Source organism: Melospiza georgiana, chromosome 7 (assembly GCF_028018845.1).
Source record: "Melospiza georgiana isolate bMelGeo1 chromosome 7, bMelGeo1.pri, whole genome shotgun sequence".
Classification (NCBI taxonomy): domain Eukaryota; kingdom Metazoa; phylum Chordata; class Aves; order Passeriformes; family Passerellidae; genus Melospiza; species Melospiza georgiana.
Genome location: NC_080436.1, coordinates 16,699,082 through 16,719,408, shown reverse-complemented (window position 1 = coordinate 16,719,408; position 20,327 = coordinate 16,699,082). Strand labels below are relative to the sequence as shown.

Sequence of the window (20,327 nt, the reverse complement as noted above, 5' to 3'; positions counted from 1 at the left end):
CCCTTATTAGCATATTTTTAACAAACCCTGCCTTGTATTATTACTAATGAGGTGGAGGTGTCTCATCTGCCTTGTGGTTAAAGCAATGAATACTTTGAGTCCTGAGCAAAATACCTTTGCAGACTCTGCTCAGTCTCTAAAATCTTTGAATTACAATCTTTGAGTTACAATCTGAATCTTTTCCTACCTATTACAATCTCTCCGATCTCAGACTTTGAGCTAAACACAGTATTCTCTTAACAGTATGTCTGATTAAAAAAATCAATCCAGCCTGCCTTTTTATTTGGCATTTTATTGTGGGATTTGTTACTTTGTTTTGTTTCTCTTATATTCTATCACTGGATCATTAGGAAGTCACTTAACAACTGCTGCCAGATGAAGGTCTGAATTCTAATTTCAGAGGAATTTTTCCATTTAAAAAAATCTTTCTGGTGTCCCATTTTAAGTCTTTCAGAATATTTGAATCCTGTGTGTGGCTGACATAAAACATGAGCTCAAGCTGTTAAAAATGCTCCTCAATTTTTCCTTTTCTACATAGGATCTAGGGCTTTCATCTGAGCTGCAAATGGTCATAATTTGCAAACTTCCACTGATTGCACTGATTTTATTTTTCCCTGCGTGAAAGAACACAGAAATGATGTAACTCTGCACTATTTCTTTTTGTGATATGTTATTGTGATCTGTGATATGTTAGTGACATAGCTGTTTTGAGCTCTTCTGATGTTAGATAATTTAATGCTAACTACACTGTGCAATTTGTTTCTAATCCATTTAGATTTTGGATTAGAATGTATTTCAGTGCAATGATGTATTAGAAATAAATGTGTTTGGATTATGTCCTAATTGTAATTATAATTAGAGGTAGAATGCCGACTGACTTGAAGTGTTTTAAATAGTCTGTAGCTTTATTATCTCCTTCTGAAAATACATTGTTTGACCTTTCCATTCTTCTCCTGTGTTTTGGAATCTACCTGTTTTTGTACTAATCTTGTACTTGATAAGAAGCTCCTTTTATAGTTTCTTCTAAAATCTTCAGCAGTGTGATGTTTACCTCTTCATGGAAACTCTTTGCTGTGTTCCTGCACTCATAAACAAGTGGTGGAATTCAAGAAAGCAGGAACAGCTATCTATTTTTGCTTGCAGCTTGCTGGTTTTATTTTCATTCTGCCTGTCTGTATGTTACAAGATATGTTCTTTTAAGGTTTTTTCCAGGGGTACAGACTCACATATCACTGTGTTGTTTAGAGATCAGTGCTGCCAGTTTGGTACACAGTGTACTTTTTTAGCATTTCACAGGCAAAATACCCCCACAGATGAGAAGTGGGAGAGATAGAGGCAGGGCAGGTGTTGCAGTATATTTGTACTTCCAAATATACTGTGTCTCCATTCTTTTTCAAAGATAAATAGGAAAGGTTGAGTTAGTTTTGGAATTAGCATTTCTCCTTATTAGCTGGGAGTGGAGATCCTAGTTCTAGATTTTATTCCTTCTTTCGTGAAAATTGCTACTGGGTTCCTAAGCAAACTGTGTGTGGAAAGCATGTTCTGCATTTCTGCAGAGAGCATGAGAGTCCATACACATACCTGAAACTCAGGAAGCGATTGGATCTTGCAAACTTGAAATGCAAGTAATTTCTATGGCAAGGAGGGGTAAAGCAAATCCATGCCACTATTTCTGCTCTAGATATCCCAGAGAGCTTGGGGTGTTTTTTATTTCTACTCATACTTCCTAATAATTTGCAGTATTACAATCTTCTGAGATGTAAATCCTTTTTTTTTTCTTTGTTTGCTGGTTTTAAGGCTCATAGGCAACTGTCTTTCCTTAGCTATGCTTTAGGGTTAGAGATCTGCACAAAAGCTTTTCAAAACTGCTTGGTTAAGTTTTGATGATCTGGATGTCACTTTTTGCCAGTGATATCCATAAAGAGGGACTGTCATTTAGAGGTTTCAGGAGGTGCTTATTCTGTACTGAGAGTCATTTAACAATCTGGTTTGTCAGTGCTGAATCTTTTCTCATCTGTTTAACTATCTCAGAGGTCAGACTTTGAGCAAAGCGCAATGACCTCTGACAGTATGTCTGATTAAAAGAAAAAAATGTGGTTTTTTAACATCTTTTAAATGGAAAAATTAAGACCTTGTAGACATTGTAAAAAGAAATCTATTTTTCCTTTTCACATGCCTTATGAGAAATGAAGCAACTCATACCAAAAGTTTGATGACATCTTTATTTTTTCATTGTCTCCGTTTGCGTTTGTTTAATGTTCTTATTCTTGCTAATGTTATAGTCCTCTGAGTCATATTACAGTTACTCTGCATTGTTGAGTGCTCTTGACTGTGATGTACCTTTCAAAGTGTTTCTAACAATATGCTTTCACACCTATGTAAGTCAAAGTAATATCTTCAGTGTTGTCCTTTGGTTTGGCCAAATTTATGGAAGTTGATTTCTCAGGTTGTTCCTCTTCAGGGAGACTGAGCTAGCAGATAATGGAGCAAAATGTGTGTGTGTGTGTGTGGGAAAAGAAATGCTTAGGTTTTACCCACTGAAGGAAAGGGTTTATATTTTTTAAAGCAACTTTTAAAACATTTTGATCAGAGATTTTTGGTTTTTTTAATACCTCAATAGAATCTTAAAACAGAAGGAGGTAAAACTTAGTCCTGATTGTGTTACAGCTAAATTTGGCACACAAATTGTCCGCAATTGATTATGAATTTGGGTGAGTTTGAAACTGTCAAATTCAGGTACTGACTAGGAATTTAGCTACTGAACACATAGCAGTTCCTTAGCTAAAGATGCAGTATAGGTGTATGTTTGATTTGAAGCTACTTGCAACCTGTCTGCTTCTTAGGATGATGGCAGAGATATTTTGCCCTTCTTCCTGTCCCAAAGACTGTGTGCCCCAGAAATTCTGCTACTGTGCTGTTTGAAGATGAACATATTCTGTCTAGGTATCTTCAGCTTTCACCTAGACTGAAACATAAGTGGAAAATGATGAAACATTTGTATCCATTTCCTTGTTAATGCTCCACTGTTGTCTTTATTTCTTACAAGTAAATTTCTTACAGCTCTGTCATGTTGCTTATTGTGAATGAAATCACAGTTGCTAAGCCAGAGATGAGTACAAATTCCAGATAAATCTCTCTTTGTCTCAGTGCTTACATATTTTCTTTCTTTTTTTAAAAGTAATTACTCTTTTGCAAAAATACAATGTAATCATCAGTATTTTTTCCCCCATTTTTGTTTTTGTATGTGAAATACAAATATAAGGCAGCCTCCACAGATTTGGCTGCAGGTAACTGTTTGATGCAATTATTTCCATTATTCTTGTCTCTGTTTCTAACAGCTGTTTTTAAATGCTAACAATAAAGTGGCAGACAAGAGTGAGAAAGACCTTACCAACAAATTACTGACAGAAATGAATGAGGACCAGGTACCTACCTAAACTGTATTTTGCTTCAGTTGAAGTCAAGACACAATCACAGGAAAATTGATTCCTGTGCTTCACCTTAACCATCCTCCTTAAGCCTTCTGCAGCAAGATGAACTTTTGATGCTGCAGAGATCAGCAGTTCCTGTCTCTAGAAAATGATTTTTCTGAATAACAGATTGAATTCAGCCTATGTTTTATTCATCTGCTTCAAACTGCAGATACTGGCAATAGAATGAACATCAGTTATGCTTCTTTTAAGGAAAAGGTGAAGCACATGAATGAGATCCAAATTAATTTTCTCAGCCTGATGGTGATTCTTTTTCCCCTCCTTTTCCTCTTTTTTGATCTTTGTCTCAGCACTGTGGTGTTTTGGATTCTGGGGCCTTGTTTGTGAAATCTCAATGGTTGTGTTTGGTGTCCTGGTTCTTAGCTTGTCATCAAGAACAGATGTTCACAAAACAATGGACAGGCTGAATCAGGGAGGTAGGAATAGCCTGTTGCTTCACTTTTCCCAAATACTGTGGAAAGTTACAAATGCCAACTTTTATATAAATTTTATAGTAGAATTATTTGTTCTGATTAAAAATGTAAAAAAAAAGCTGAATACAAGGGATGGTTATTTACAAATTGTGATTTTTAACTAATAGCTTTGGCTTTTGGACACAGCACAACGCTTTAACCATATGTAAATGTTTCTTCACATCTAATAATCTTGACATTTCACTTAATTCTTGACATTTCACTTTCAAAATATGTCTGAGGTGCACATCATTTTTCAGAGATGATGAAACAGTATGTTTGTTTGCACAGTGTTGCTAATTAGGTTTACTGATGGATGCAAAAGAGTGCTTCAACATTTTTGTTCTTAAAACCATCATAGAAATATTAATATAAACAAGAATTATAGAAAAAAACCTCAAAAAATTACTTAAATTGGAGAGAGAGGTGTTGAATCAATGCAATGAGGCTATGGGTGAGGCAGCCACCTAACTGTGCTGGTGTGACTTATCTCTTAGATTTTGGGGATGTGTCTGTGCTGCATTGGTTTGCAGGGCCGTGGATGGAGAATAAGTCACTTGATATGAACTGCAGATGCTGATTTTCCAGCAGCACACACACTGCAAGAAATTTCTAATTGTTTTCCTCCCTCCCTCTTGAGGTTGTCCATTAGACGCATGAGGAAAACTTGTTTGTCCATCAGAATATTTGAGGTGCGGTTTGTGTTGCGAATGCTTCTCTCCTCTTGAAGTCTGTGGTTAGTTGTCTACTGTGATGTAACTCCTTGTAGGCTGTGGGGTTTGAAATTTTGGCTGGTGGGGAGATGATTTTTGAAGCATGTTAGCAAACTCTTGGTTTCCCTCCTGGCAGGAGGGCACAGCGCAGATGTTGGAGCTGAACTGTCTTGCATGTGTTATATGACTTCTGTACCTGCTCCTTTCAGGTGTTTCAGGGACACCTGGACTCCTTGGCAGTGTCAACCATTCAAGCCCTCACAGCAGTAATGCACAAGTCTCCAGCTGCAAAGGTAACAGTGTCTATGCACAGGGCAGTTTGCAGCTTCTTCGTCTGTTTCCAGTTGTACCTTGATGGAACTTGCTAATGGAGATGAGCAGATTGTGCTCACACATTCATGCCAGATAGGAATAGCTGATTAGCATTTCTTATCCCTTTATATGTGTCTGATGGCTGAACACTGAGTCATCTTTCTACCAAAACTGGAAGATCTGAGTATGCTGGCAGTTGGAACCTTTGTAAAGAAAGGGCATTGTTACTTGTCTCATGGATATATGGGGTAGACTTAGTGGGTATTTAGAGGAATTTTCAGGCAGCTGTTTGTGTGGTAGCTTTATAAGGCTTTAAAGCAAGCCAAGACAGTATTGCTGTCCAGATGGTGGTCATGCTATTGCCCTGTGCCCTTCCCTGGTAGTTATTCTTGTGATTTGGTAAATGGATAGGTTGTGGTTAGTTTGTGATTCTGCCTGGAAGCAGAGCCCATGGGAAAACAGTATATTTATTCCTGGGTTGCTGAGTTAATTAAATTCTACCCTTGGCTGAATGATTCTCTGGACTTGGCACAGGTAAAGGGATGTGACTCTCCAGTGGAGGATGAAGGAAGAGTGGGAATCATTTATTTTTTTGCTACTTGCAGTACAGCCTAAGGGAGAGACAATAGGATCTATTATGCTCCTCCAGAGCTTTACTGAAGGTGTTTATTTCTCCACTGGCTCTGGAAAGCCTGGGAAGAGTTGTGTGTTGGAGATGGGGCCTAGCTGGAATTCACAGAGAGTCAGAGTTTTCAATTGTACTTCTACTGCAATATGTGTATTTTTGCTTTTCATGTTTACCTAAGTAATCACCTCACTTCTGCTAAAAGATTTATTCTTTTAAAAAAAGTCATTTCAACACAAACTAGAGCCAGGAGAAGAGTATCCATTCCATATGATGTATTAGCTGTTTAATAATTGAACCATAAATGGATACTACCATTTGAGCTTTGCTGGTTGATTTTTTTTCTTGTAAAATCGTTAGTTTTCAGGAAAACTTCTGTGGAACACTTCTCTAATTTTTTAAAGTTTTTAGGATAGGTGGTTTTTAATCTGCTTTAGGAAAGTTTTTTATTGAAAGATTAATATTTGAATATTTCTGTGTTTCAGTGCAAACATTTCAAGCTATAGTTTGCACTAAAAAGATGAAAAACTAAGCTCTTTATTCATTGTGATATTATTAACATTTGGGTTATACCAAAGTAGTTATATTCTTTATAGATAATTAATAAAATACAACTTTGAGCTGTTATTTATCTGTGTGCTACAGTGAAATGCTTCTCATCTGCAGCATTCTAGAGACAGTAGATTGAACAGGTTATCAAAAATAGATTTCTAACCTGTAATTATTACATTCTAATTATTATGTGTCCAATATTGCATTAAACTGTCTAAATTAAAATTAAGAGTTGCTTGTCTACCTGCTGCAGTAGACAAGCAGTTTTTGTCCATTTTACTTGTTAGTGAGATGGGAATTTTTATCCTCAGGAGGTCTTCAAGGAGAGGATTGGGTATGCACACATATATGAGGTACTGAAATCACTGGGTCAGCCGTCACGGGAATTGCTGGAGGAACTCATGAATATGGTGAGCTGTGCTTGCTTTGAAGCAGAAATCTTTCATCTTTCAAGAGTACTTCTGGCCCCGTCTTATTGTGTTTCATGTCTGAGTTCCCTGCTGTTTTTCAGGCTGTTGAAGGTGACCACATGGCTGTTGGGATACTAGGCATTAGTAATGTCCAGCCCTTATTGCTGCTCATCCAGTGGCTTCCAGAGCTAGAATCCCACGAGCTGCAGATTTTCATCTCCAATTGGTTGAGGCGAATCTGCTGCATTGACAGACAGAGCCGTGCCACGTGCGTCAACGCAAACATGGTCATCCGCATCATCGAGACCCTCAATTCCCACTCGGTGCTGCACTGCACCTGCGCAGAGAACCTGATTGCCCTGCTGGGCTCCTTGGGGAGCCAGTCCATGGGCTCAGAAGAGCTGCTGCAGCTGGTGCGGCTGCTGCGGCCGGAGGAGCCGCGGGGCGCGCACCCCTACGTGGTGCCGGTGATGCGCGCGCTGCTGGCCATGGCGCGCAAGCAGGGCCTGGCCAGCGCCCTGCAGTACTTCGACCTGCACCACAGCATGGCCGGCATCGCCCTGCCCGCCATCCACCGGTGGCCGGGCTCCGCCTTCTCCTTCAACGCCTGGCTCTGCCTCGACCAGGACCGGGTGGAGCCCGGCTCGATGGGCAAAAGCGGCAAGAGGAAGCAGCTCTACAGGTACAGTTGTGCTACAGCCTGCAGGGCTGGGCCATCTCTGCCCTGTGGCGTTTGGTACCGTGGCATGTGCTTCTTCTGCTTATCTTCATCACAGGCAATACTTAATGCTGCTCTGGGAAAGGGAGAGCTTTCAGCTGTCAACACAGCCAAGTTCTGTTACAGAACTTTAGTGTAGTTCCTCTGTTGTAATGTCTTGTCATCTGCAGTTTCAACATCCATAACTCCAAATTGCGGGAAGGTTCACCAGGATAAACTTTCACACGGTTTGTTGCAAATGTAATGAACTCTGGATTTGTATAAGTGCACAAGTGAGAAGGCACCTTCATGCTGCTTAAATAGTGCATATTAACATGAATGCTTCTTGATGTAATTTAACTTCTTAGGTACTAATAGAAGCAAACAAAATGTCTTTTTGGTCTTTTTTTTTCTTTTAATAAGATAAGTAACAGTCACATAGTAAATATTGCACCACCACCAAACAACTGAGTGGATTTTCTTCTTAATGAGTGTATTGTTAGGTGGTAGTTTTGATGAAGCAAGTCCTTGATTGTGTGTCTCTTGTAGCTTTTTTACAGGAAGTGGTATGGGGTTTGAAGCCTTTATTACGTGCTCAGGGGTATTGGTGGTTGCAGTGTGCACAAAGAGGGAATATGCAACAGTGATGCTGCCTGACCATTGTTTTTTTGACTCTCTCTGGGTAAGATTTGATACTGACAAACACTTTGTTTAGGACAGTATTGTTAGCTCAGAAGTCAAAATTATGGTTTTTTGATCATTTAACAAATAGTCTGTTTTATAATGTTGCGGTAATTCATTGCATAAGAGCAGTTTTGATCTCAAATAATACAAGCAATTTTCACATAGATTAGTTGTTGATTGAGCTAACTTATGCATGTATGTTAGGCATTTTTGTTGATTAAGTTTGTTGCAGCATTAGAGGTTTTGATATTAAATTAAAACAGGCATAAGTGGCTGTGGTGCTGTCTCTGCATTACCCTTTTCTATTCCTATACTTAAGAACTGATGTGCTTTACTATGAAAGAGCTGTATCTTTCTCTTCCAAAACCTGTTTATATGTAAACATTACATTCACTCCTTTGAAAGAGAATCAGCAGATGTTCTTGTTATATTCTTTTTGATGCTTTGGATTTACTTTCTTACGTGCTTTCCTCGCCAGCTTAGTAGAGATAAAGTTAAATAGCTTCATATAGTAATTTCACTGCTCTTAATAATGACTTAATTATTTTTTATTGCTTAACCAGCACAACATAACTATTGTCCACGTGCCTGGAAAGAGGCCCTTTGGTCAGAGCCTCGTGTATATCTATGTCAATGGACAGCAGAAGGTCTCTGCCCCGCTTCGATTCCCTGCTATGAATGAAGTAAGTTCCCTTCTGAACCATTGCCTGGTGGGATGAGCTCTCATACAGCAGTGATTCTACAGACTGCTGCTAGTAATGTTCAGCCATGGATACTGTCCAGAATTATCCTTTTGGAGTATAACTAACCATTAAGTAATTTTTGTTTAGTCATCTCTGTTTAAAAACAAATAAGTCTACTAGGTGACATTAAGTAGTGGGGTTATCCTCAAAATAATTGCCTGAGCATATTGACATAATTTATGATGACATCATAATAACTGGCAGCTCTACCAGTAGGATTGATGTAACAGTACTCAATGGGGAATATTCCCCGTTATTTTCATGTATTTTTACTGGGGTTTTTTTGAGTGTTTCCTTAATATGCTATTCCTCGTTCCTTTAGTAACTGAATAAGCACTTTATGTGCAGTTAATCTAACCATTTTGGATGTATACACATTTAGCAATACACTACCAATCAAAATGAATGTATGTCATGTTTAATTTCCTCTGTAAGCTTTGTTCATTCCTTTTGGGAAACAAATTTATATTAAACTGGGCTATAATATCCAACATTCTTCCCTCTTTTCTAAGTTCTATTTTGATATTTTGTTAAGTATGCTGAGAAAACAGTTAACTTGCATGCTGTAATGGTACAATCAATATAAAACTTACTTAAAAATGAGAGAAAGTGTAGTTTTCATTTCAAGATAAAACCCTGGGTTTTGGCCCATCTGTGGAATAAACATTATAAATCTCAATGTAATTAGAAGTAGGGCAGGTAATTTTACCATGAGAGCATCTGTTTGAATGGACTAACTGATATGAGATGTGCAGTAGCAGACATGCTGGGCTAGTATTTTGGAATATAATGCAGAAGAGGAGTGTTTACAGAGGGTATCAGGAGCACTGTCCTTCCTGCTGTGCTCCTGCCAGAGGTCATGCAGCACCTGAGGTAATCAAATTGCTCTTAGTTGGAAAAAGGGTGTTCTCTCCTATTATGAGAAGTATATGCTCTGATTTTTGGCCTACTGTGATGGATTGCTTGCTCTTCAAGGCTTGACAGAACTTGTTGTTTGGGGTTTCATTTATTTAGTTCAGATTTGCTGGATGCAGTCTTCAGATTCAAGCGTAGATTCACAGTATTTGTTTTGTTTTGTTTCTTCCATGTATGACTCTCCAGTCTTTCATTTCTTGCTGCATTGGTTCAGCTGGTCAAAGAACAACAACTCCTCCTCCCTCTCAGATACCAGATCCCCCTTTTTCCTCCCCAATCATGCCCCACCGGACGTCACTTGGGGGCATTCTCGCTCCAGGAGCTTGGGGTGGTGTGCTTGGAAAACCAGAGTTCATCACCAAAATGATCTCAGCAGGGACTCAGGACAGTGAATGGGGGTGTCCAACATCTTTGGAGGGTCAACTTGGATCAGTTATTGTCTTTCATGAAGCCCTGCAACCTTCTCAGGTGAAAGCTTTATATTTAGCAGGTAAGTGGTGATTGTTCTGGTTTTAGCAAAGTAAAAGGAATGAGTTATGAACAAGACCCCATTAAGCTTTGCTCTACACAGACTCATAATGAAGAACTTACAATCCAGAAGAACTGCAGAGCTGACCTAAGTGAGAGGGCTTTAAAGCAAATAAGTGTAACATTTAATAAGTATGTTATGAGGTTTGATTTTAAAATGTTATATTTGCTTAAGCTCATCTGTTTATCATATGAGCAGACCTGCAAAATTAAAACATTAGGTAATAATTTCACTTGTAAATTTCTGAATTTTTGCTACCCTTTGCCTACATGTGTTTACAGTTGAGACTCTTTGAAAGTATTGCCCTTATTTATTAGGCCACTTAAAGGTGATATATGCTTGAGGATTTTCCCATCAGAATAAATAATTAAGTGGTCATTTTGAAGAAAATACTCTGAAAGCTATGTTGTACGGTTCAAAGTGTGAAAGGTATTAAGTTGCATAATAACTCAAGGTTGTTATAGATTAATATTAAAACACTTGCATCATTTAAAGGAAATATTTTGTATTGCTAAACAAAACTGTCTTAAAGCTTGCTAATTTTGTGGGCGTTTAGGCTTGATGACAAAGATTAGTGACAAATATGAGATAGGTGTTTGTACAGACAAACATGAGAGCTGCTTGAAGGTATAAAAACAGCTCTTCTTTGTGCATTTAGCATTTCATGTAGAATGTGTTCCTTTTTAAGCATACCCTCTGAAACAAATGATTTAAGTCATAGAAACTCTACTTCGAAGCATGTCTGAAATAGATACGGTTCAGACTGTCCCATTTGTTCTTCCTACATGTTTGGTATTATAACATTTGTAAAGGGCAACATTATTAACCACTGGACTCTTAAAATATGTTATGATTTTATATACCTTTTTTTAATAGGTCCAAACTGTTTAACTCCATGGAAGTCTCAAGAAGCTGAAGTAGCAGACCTCCCCAGTAAGGTGCTGCTTCATTATACACCAAAGGTATGAAACAGGACATAATTTCTGTTTGACTACACAGTGTGCATTGCTTTCAGTGTTTGCACTGTGGCTTTTATGGGAAGATAAGGAGCAGTGAGAGCTTTCTTAAACTGTAGTCTTGTGCAGACATAGTAGGTTTGGCAAAAGGATGGAATTATCTTGTACAATAGAGAATGTCAAATCTAAAATGGCATATGTTTTATTCTAAGGGTTTCATGTTGTTTAAATACTTTAATATCAACACATTGGCAGAAAATCTTGTGTTCAAGCATCTGTAGATGCTTGATGACATCATGTCTTCTTTATTTGTTTAACAGGCCTGCAGAAACCCAATTTGCCTTGACCTGTCTGCAAATCTTTTACATGGAAGACTAACTGGAAACAAAGTAGTGAATTGGGACATCAAGGTAAATGTGTTGTAAAGAGGCAGAACCTGATGTAAAACTGACAGTGGCTGTGTGTGTTCATCTAACTTTTGGAATGCTGGAAGTTATTATCATAATGCAAATTATATATAGATACACCGTGTTTTTATACTGAGAATTCATGGGCTAATGCTGTAGGTGGAGTAGTGTTGCCTGTACATTACATTTATTGAGAACTTATGAGTGCCACTGCTTTTACTGTCACAGTACATGAAGATATTTTGTGTTAGCTGACAATTCTTCATAATAATGTTGAATGCACGTTGTGTATCAAGAGCATTTTGTCATCTCTAGGGAATTCTGTCATGGTTTTCTTTGTCATAAACTTTGAGTTAGATGAAGATTACTAGGGTTTGGTTAACACTCGGGACTTGTCAGTAGAATACCACATTTTTTCATCTTGAGGAAAATATATGCACTATAAATAAGATCTGCCTTTTTTTCCAAGAACTGTGAACAATTGACTGTACTAGCAAACTGATTAATAAGGAAATACTGTTGGAGCTGCACACTACATGTCCAGTGTGCATGTATCTCACTGTATATATCCACTGTGCATATCTCTACAGCCACTTGCTGACACTAATGTTAAGAAAATTCAGACACTCGTTAGTTAATTTGCTATGATGTGAATAGTTCTAATACTTTGATTTGTCCTCTTTGCCCATTAATGGGTTCCACAGTATTTGTCTCTGGACCAAGCTGGGGAAATGAGTGGGTGTCTCTGACTAGCTTGCTAAAACCCTGATTTTGAAATGATTTGAAGTGGTTGTGAAATCTTGTGTTTGGAATATATTATACCTTACCACAAGAAGCATTGTTTGAACAACAGAATCCAGAATCAATTAAATTGGAAACATCCTCTGAGGTCATCAAGTCCAACCTGTGACCAAACACCATCTTGTTAACCAGACTGTGGCACTAAGTGCCAAATCCAGTCTGTCCTTAAGCACCTCCAGGGACTGTCTTGTGCTATCTCCACTTGTGAGAAGAAGGGGATAAAAGGGGACTTAGGAGACTTGAATTTTAAGGAGAGGCTTAGAATTGATGTATGTGTAGAGTTATTTTAAAAAAATTGTATTATTTAATTGCCTGAAGTTGAAATGTTGCATGAAGATGATTAAAACAGAGATGTGTACAATCTTATAGTCTTCTCTTGCTGCTTGCTGCAAGTAACTTAGAAATCACAGAGATGTTTTTTCTGGTTTTTAAAATATATTCAGCAGATTTTGTGTCCTTCAGTTTTCAGTATTTATATGGGGGGTGGAGGAAGGAAATGTACAAAATGTACTTTCAGAACAAGAGCTGACAGGATGGCCCATGTGTAAGTGGCCTGTGAGACATTCTGATTGGTTTGTGAGTACTCTTATATGCAGAGTAAATTTTTGTTATAATGGAAGGGGTTTTATTTATGGTGATGTTTATCCTGCCTTTTCTCTTGATTCAGGATATGATCAACTGTATTGGTGGGATGAATGTGCTGTTTCCATTGCTGGAGCAGATCAGCTTTCTTGGTGCACAGATGCCTGAGAAGTCTGATGGAGAAGTTCTGCCTCCAGAGCTTGTAACTCCTGTAGAGGGTGACTGGGTGGTCTTTTCATCCCCAAAGGCATCAGGTAGGAAAGTGAAGCTGAAGTGACCTAATTTTTGAGCTTGATTTTACAAGTCCTTTTTTGAATGACAGAAGTCTGTTAATTATGTGCTGAATTTTCCAGAGCATCTGTGTAAAGCTGAAAGGCTCTTTCTGTTTCTAGATACCTGACATGGATACTGAATACCAGGAGTTCAGCACTATATAAAAAATAATATAACATATTTCAAGTATAGATATATTTAATAGCATTATTTTTCTTTTCATAATTTACTGTTAGAGGTGCCAAGGTATGACATTGTTTTAATTTCTATTCTGATTATTTTGAGAAATTGTTTGATGTAAAACTTACTAATATCAACAGGAGAAGCTTTCCTTCAGCTTGAGAGCTGGGTCACACAGGCATGTGGGGACAGCAGCATCAGAACTGCACTATTTAGCCTTTAGCCAAACTTATATTTTCTTAATGAAATATTCAGGCTCCTGCCTCTTCCACACATAGTCACATATTTAAGAATAGATTTTTTTAAAGCTTTGCTAATATTGAGAATTAATTTTGACCTTAACAAAAACTACTGAGAAAGCAAACCTTGCAAGGCAGAACACTATTCTTTTACACAGATGAAATGATGGGGGAGAGTGAAAAAAATAGGTCTTCTCCGTCTTAATTTTTTGCATACCATGGCTAGGAAGTGTCAGTTTGCAGCTACAGAGGGAAAATAACAGCATTTGCAAAAGATTGTAACAAAGAAGTTTGTAACCTACAATCATGGATGAAGCGACTGAAGTCAGGACTGGGATCACTTTGCTCTGGAGAGGTGTGGAATGGCTATGATTCTGCACAGGAAAAAATCTAAAGACAGGCTACAGCTGAGGAACAGGAGCTGAGAAGTTCAGGAAGTAGTCAGGAATATAAACAGTTGATTTTACTTTTCCCCCTCTATTTTTATGCAGTGATCCAATGATAAACCATAAGACTTTTGCTACTGTTGTTCTGTTCTGCAGAAGCACGTCTGGAGAAGAACATAGTTGCAACTTTCATCTTGATGATAAAACACTTTATTCAGGGACATCATGTTAATCAAGAAAATCTCATTCACTCCCATGGAGTTGCCACCCTAGGAGCCTTGTTACAGAAGGTGAGCAAACTTGAGAAACATCATTTAGTAATGAATTTTGTGGATGAGGTTCTGATTTTGAAGCATAGCCAGATTGCCACAGTCTTTAAAGGCCTCCTTAGTAAGAATTTTATTTCTTGTGTTTCTGAAAGCAAAAAGGTGTGAGAAGTTGGTATTTATCTTCAAAGTGAAATACAATGTTTCATTTTCTGTAATGTTCTGGTTTTTTGATATAGATATTGTGTTGTTTGGTTATTCAAATTAGACTACTTTTGTGTTTATTTTATTGCTTTAATGGAGCAGACATTGCTGTAGAAGATAAAAGAAACTTAAACTTCCATTTTTTTAAATAAAATTTTATTAGAACATTCACTATTTTGAGTGCTGACACCTGTTTTTATTTTGCAAGGTGCCAAGCATCTTAATGGATGTGAATGTCCTGATGGCTGTACAGTTGCTGATAGAACAAGTCTCGGTAGAGAAGAACATGCAGCTTTTGCAACAGATGTATCACCACTTGCTTTTTGACTTCAGCATCTGGAACAGTGGTGACTTTCCCTTCAGAATTGGTGAGCTCTTGGCCTCAGGCAGCTGAGAGAAGGCACAGGACTCTTCACATGACACAAATCTTTATCTTGGTTCTAAAAGAAACCTTTATGTTGTAGGACATATACAGTATCTTTCTACAATCATCAAGGACAGTAGAAGGCTCTTCAGAAAGAAGTATGGTGTGCAGTTTCTTCTAGACACACTCAGGATTTATTATGGGTATGAGTTTTACTACTTCTGACTCCTCATTTATTTTGTGTGGCTCTTGGAGTTTTTTGCCATCATTCTAAAATCAATAAATAAAACCGCAGGTTGGATTTTGTTGGTTGATTTTGTTTACAAAATTGCATTAATTTTTTTTTCCCATTTGATTTACTACTTTGCCTTGCCTTGAATTTTTATGCTAAGATTATGTAAAGTTTGTCAGTGACACTAGGAGTGCCTGTCGAAGTAATTAAAACTACAAAATTGTAGTTAAACAATGCAAATTAAGTCATAGGTCATTACCATTATAAAAAGTTTAGCATTTTAAGTTTTTTTAAATGCTTGTAGAATTTTGAAGACTTCTTTAGAAATTTAAAATTTTAACCTTTCAGTGCTGATGATTTTTATCTGCTTATGAATATAATTATGTGTTTGAGGAAGATTGGCAAGAGACTTTGCTGTTTCCTGTGGGAGGTGGGAACCTGCAATGCTGATCTGTATCCAGATCAGTACAAGTCTGCATTTCAGGCCTTTGATAGACTTGCAAAGCCTGATCTGATTATTTCTGTTCAGTTGCTTGAGTTCAGTAAAAATTGAACGCTTGTGCACGATGCCTGGGTAGATGAAAAATTTCCAAACTGGCACCATCAAATTGCTATTAATGAGCCAAGAAGAGCTTCCTTAGGTTGTCTTTTTGGTCTGCTGGCAAGCAGGACTGGCTGTAAAGATGGTGATTTGGCTCCTGATGACCTGAGGACAATACGGACGTCCCTGTATGGACTGATCAAATATTTCCTGAGCAAAGGTGGAACACATGAAGAAATTCAGAGCATTGTAGGATACATAGCTGCCACCAGTGACGAGGAGCAGGTATGCAACATGGCATAAATTAACAGTTTGAACTGGACATGATTTGGTTTGGCATCTTGGCATTTAGAAATCTTGCCTTGTGTACTTAAAAGAAGGGTGAATGAAGAAGAAAATGACCACAAGCAAAGTATTAGCTGATGTGTGGTTCTGTTTAGATGTAGGTAAGATAAGGATGTGCCATTAGAAAAGTTATCTTACTTTACAAAACCAAATGAATTGGTTTTCAACCTACCTGGAGTTGGGATGACGTAGTTTCTGTTTTATGGCATCAGCAGCACTTGATCTTGCTTTGTGTCTGTGCTTAATGAGATAAGGTATTCTATAGAGAGAAGAAAATGTATTACAAGTTGTTTAAAGGCACTAATACTGAGCCACAGAATGTCTATTAACCAGCAAAGGTAAAACTTAAAAACCAAGAAAATTTTCCTAAAACAAAGCATGAAATCTAAATGAACTGGGTATTAATTTTCTTGTCTTCATTTTGTAGCTCTGCGGAATTCTGGATGTTCTCTTCAGCCTACTTCATTCCAGTCCAACCCCAGACCAGCTTTTTTTATTGCTCTTTGAACCAGGGAATGCTGATATTCTTTATGCTCTGTTATTGCATCAAAGATACTCTGACAGGCTTAGAGAACTTGTGTTCAAGGTAATTAATTGAATGATATGTTCCTAAATTAATCAATTGAGCATAAATTCATTCAAATCAATTTGAGCATTTCCTTTGGTCTGGCAGAAGTGTATGTAATTACAAAGATACTGATCATCCAAGTTTGCTTTTTTCTTTTCTCTTATGTTAGCTAGATGGCGTTGTCACAAAGGAATGTGTTCTCTTAAAATAAAGTGTTGGAATCTTTAAAAATCTCTCCATGTTGTTTTAGTTAGTTTGTCAAATAAATTTTAAAAATTGTGGACCAGCATGTTATAGTATACACAAGTTTGAGAGATAAGATTGCTTTTCTGTGCTCAATTTGCATTTGTGTCTACTTTTCCTTACAGATTGTGGAAGAGATGCTGAAATGTACCAAAGTTTATGAGCGGAGCAAGCACCGGATGAGGCTCAGAGAAGTGGGGTACTCTGGGCTGGGACTCCTCCTGAATGAATCCCATGTTACTGTTTCTCTTATTAAAAACCTTCTTAACCAAGTTCTCTATGCAGGTAATTGGCAAGGGCTATATCTGACATTAGTACTCTTCTGCTGCTCAGAGGCCAGCATCCCTGGTTTTTGTTGAGGAGAGCCAGAGGTGTTGCTTATAGAGCTGTTCTGTTCAAAGTTCCCATTAGTCTCAGCTGACATTTTCTTAGTTCCCTGAAGTTTGTTCCTTTTACTATCCTTGGATGCAGTCATAACTTCCAAGGCAATTTATAAATATTTATTTGTTACATTCTCTTGTGTGATATTGCTTATGGTGGCTTTTTTCTTTCTTCCCTACAGATCCTGCTGTGAATTATAAAGATCTCCTAGCTGTAGTGTATCTGGCTCATAGATCAGATATAAACATGAGAGTGATTATCTGTAGAAAGGTTAGTTGTCTTCTTTAGAACTGGAGTACTGTCCTTCAAACCAATAAACTGTACAGTGTAATAACTAAATTATTTCTTTAAAACACAGTGGCAGTATTTGTTGTTACTGTTTTTTTTAGCAATGATTTATTTTAAAAATTAGACCCATCTGTCACTTACTGTTGTATTTTGTGTACTCAAGTACTTTAAAAAGCCAAAACAAAAAGTGAAGCCTCTGTCATGGTTCTCAAATAGCTTGTATTTTCTACAGGTTTGAGGTAGTAGGCTTCTTGAATTACTGAGTTTTCTCAAAGCTTGTATCACTGGAATTAGTACTGAATGGTAGCTGTGAGACATCATATAGTCTGTTAAGGTTTCCCAAAATGAAGAAGTGAAACTATAATGTATGCTATTAATAAGCTATTAATACTGTAATTTTATTAATAGTTCCTAATCAAGCATATTTTCTATTAGAGAATTTTTTTTAGACTATGGGGGAATGGAATTATTTATTGAGATAACTGGCTTTTGGAGGAATTGTTGCAGAAGAGTTGCTAAAATATGGCAACTTACCAATATGTTTTTATAGCTTTTCTCTTGAGAATGTTTTACTTTTTTTTCTTTTTTATCAACAATATTTTTTTATGAGAAAAAATTACTTTGTGGCTGGTTTGCTTATTATTAGCTTATTATGACTTTATATAAGGTTGTAAGAAAAGTAAAGAAATTTAAAGATTGTAAAATGTTTAATTGAAAAGCCAGATGGATGCAGTTACAAGCTAAAATTAATGTGTAGATATGGGATATCTTCTGTTCCTTAGATTTTGCACCTTTTGCATTCCCAATTGGATGCAGCACAACAGATTTCTCAGCAGCTGGGCTGGCAGGACACTTTGGTTAGACTGTTCCTGAAGGAGAACTCAGATGTCCGGATTGGCTTTAAGGAGAACAGGACTGATTCCTCCAGGGAAGAGGATAAAAAGCCTTCTACTGAAGAGCTACAGAAACATCAAGCTGATAAAACAGAGAGAGATAAAGCTGGCAGCTTTGCATCAGTTAATGGTCTCTTTGATCAGTGGAGTTTAGAAGACAACAAATCCCTGGATGCCCCTGCCCATTTCTCTGTTATGCCACTGGAAGATGCATCCACAGCAGAGATGTCTTTCGGTTTGGAGGGCCGAGAAGGGCTGTGGCACAGTAATCCTTCACATTTGAGTTTGGATTTGTCCAGTGTTGACTCTTATGAACTGGCTGATGTTGGGAATCAGATGACAGACAGCCAGCCCAGCACTCCCTCACCCACAGAGAGCACAAAGCCCTTCTCTGGGCAGCCTGACAGAGAGCTGGGTGTTACAAATGATGTGGGCTTCGCTGCTGAGCTTTCTCTCTTTGAAAACCAAGGAGTAAGTAACTATGGGACTGGTTTCTCCAACTACTGAAAATTTCATTTTGTTCTTTCAATCTCCCTAATGAATCATTATTACTTTTTTTTGTCCCTCCTATCATCCAACAGGAAAGTGAACAAAATGCCTCTTTTATAGTAAATAGGAGTACTTCCTTTTGTAATGTGTCTTTTTTTTTTGAGTGTCCACTTGGGGTAGCTTTGGTGTTTAAAAAAAAAAAAAAAAAAGAACAAAAAAGCAAATAAATAAGGCCGACCTCCCAACCACAAGAAACCGCAAAAAATCCCTGCAAACTCTACTCCCTCTATATTTAAACATCCTTTATCATCCAGAGGAGGTGTGCAGCAGACTTACTGTGAAAAAATCTAGGGTGGCTAAAAGGCAGCTTGTTTTACATCATAGAAGCAAGCTACAGTCTCTTATATTTGTGTTTTCCTGAGCTTTTCAATTGGAATTTAGAGTCCATTTGAAGACTGCAGAGTTTCAAATGTTGAAATATGAAAGCATAAGGGCTGTGATGAATTAGAAATGTTTTGAAGGTTTTCTATACTAGAAGGGCTTTAAATATTTCACTTCTTTTGTAGGGGAGTGATAATGAACTCATACAGTTACTCACAGACATCCTACTGTGTATAATGTGGAAAGGTATTGAAAAATCTGATGATGATGCTTGGATTGAGAGAGGACAGGTGTTCTCTGCTCTCACCAAACTGGGGATGTCTAACGAGTTGCTGCGGCCTTCTGATGAAATAAAACTCAAGTGAGTACAGTTCATCCCTTCTGAGGATAAACAGACGTGAGGGGCATGAGTGAAGCTGGGAAAGGGTGGATGGTTCCCAACAAGATGTACTTTTCTCTGTTGTCTCTTCACATACTGTCAGAAATATATTCCTGGACCTGTTTAGGAGGTGGGTCTTGGGGCCAGAAGGTTTTAAAACTATCACTGTTTTCATGAGTCTCTCAATCGCTTTTATCTCATTGGCTTATCAAGAAGATGGCAGTTATGTAACTGCAGACTAAGAGATTCAATTAAATACTTAATTGGATTTTTTTTAAAGCCACTTACACTCAGAACATGTAATACTTACTTGGGGATTTTGTTTTCCATGCAGCTTGCTGGAGAAGATGTTAGAATGGTCAGTCACTGATAACAGAGATTCAAAAGCTCTCCCTACACATGCTGAAAATGCCTTCAAGCTCTTGCTAATTGTACAAGGTTTCCTGCAGGCAGAAGGACTAATTAATTCAAATTTATGGACAGAAAAGGTACAGTAACTGCATAATGGAAGTATGGGCTGTATATGGGCTGAAATGGTAACAAGACAGTTGTTGGTTTGGATACTGTCACCCTTCTAGTCATATTAAACCATAGATATTACAGAGTAAGGATTTATAGTAGAATGGATTAGAGTGCCCCTTCATGAATAAAAAATGTGAATATTTACCACAGGGAATAGAGTAAATTATGCAAATTAAGTAGGCATGTAAGTAGTACTCTTTACTGAGAATCCAGGTTTCTTGAGACTGGAGAAATATTTGGAAAATGTAAAAGCTAGTGGAATAGCAGCAGTTGTAGCCTAAGCA

General features: G+C 37.7%; 1 protein-coding gene across 5 annotated transcripts in view; it reads left to right on the top strand.

Annotated features, from left to right (window-relative positions):
- The window catches only part of NBEAL1 (neurobeachin like 1), a 79,627-nt gene that overhangs the window by 28,914 nt on the left and 30,386 nt on the right, over window positions 1–20,327 (top strand). For 3 of the 5 annotated variants that reach the window (XM_058028489.1, XM_058028492.1, XM_058028488.1), the window contains exons 11-30: window positions 3,339–3,425; window positions 4,866–4,949; window positions 6,457–6,555; window positions 6,657–7,237; window positions 7,802–7,934; window positions 8,500–8,619; window positions 9,781–10,084; window positions 11,000–11,085; window positions 11,400–11,489; window positions 12,955–13,123; window positions 14,104–14,237; window positions 14,626–14,785; window positions 14,882–14,984; window positions 15,683–15,839; window positions 16,327–16,485; window positions 16,836–16,995; window positions 17,273–17,361; window positions 18,162–18,743; window positions 19,328–19,503; window positions 19,856–20,009. In XM_058028489.1, coding sequence (XP_057884472.1) covers window positions 3,339–3,425; window positions 4,866–4,949; window positions 6,457–6,555; window positions 6,657–7,237; window positions 7,802–7,934; window positions 8,500–8,619; window positions 9,781–10,084; window positions 11,000–11,085; window positions 11,400–11,489; window positions 12,955–13,123; window positions 14,104–14,237; window positions 14,626–14,785; window positions 14,882–14,984; window positions 15,683–15,839; window positions 16,327–16,485; window positions 16,836–16,995; window positions 17,273–17,361; window positions 18,162–18,743; window positions 19,328–19,503; window positions 19,856–20,009 — 3,627 coding nt within the window. The remainder of the gene's footprint in view (window positions 1–3,338; window positions 3,426–4,865; window positions 4,950–6,456; window positions 6,556–6,656; window positions 7,238–7,801; window positions 7,935–8,499; window positions 8,620–9,780; window positions 10,085–10,999; window positions 11,086–11,399; window positions 11,490–12,954; window positions 13,124–14,103; window positions 14,238–14,625; window positions 14,786–14,881; window positions 14,985–15,682; window positions 15,840–16,326; window positions 16,486–16,835; window positions 16,996–17,272; window positions 17,362–18,161; window positions 18,744–19,327; window positions 19,504–19,855; window positions 20,010–20,327) is intronic. The other 2 variants (XM_058028493.1, XM_058028491.1) reach the window with 1 other exon arrangement.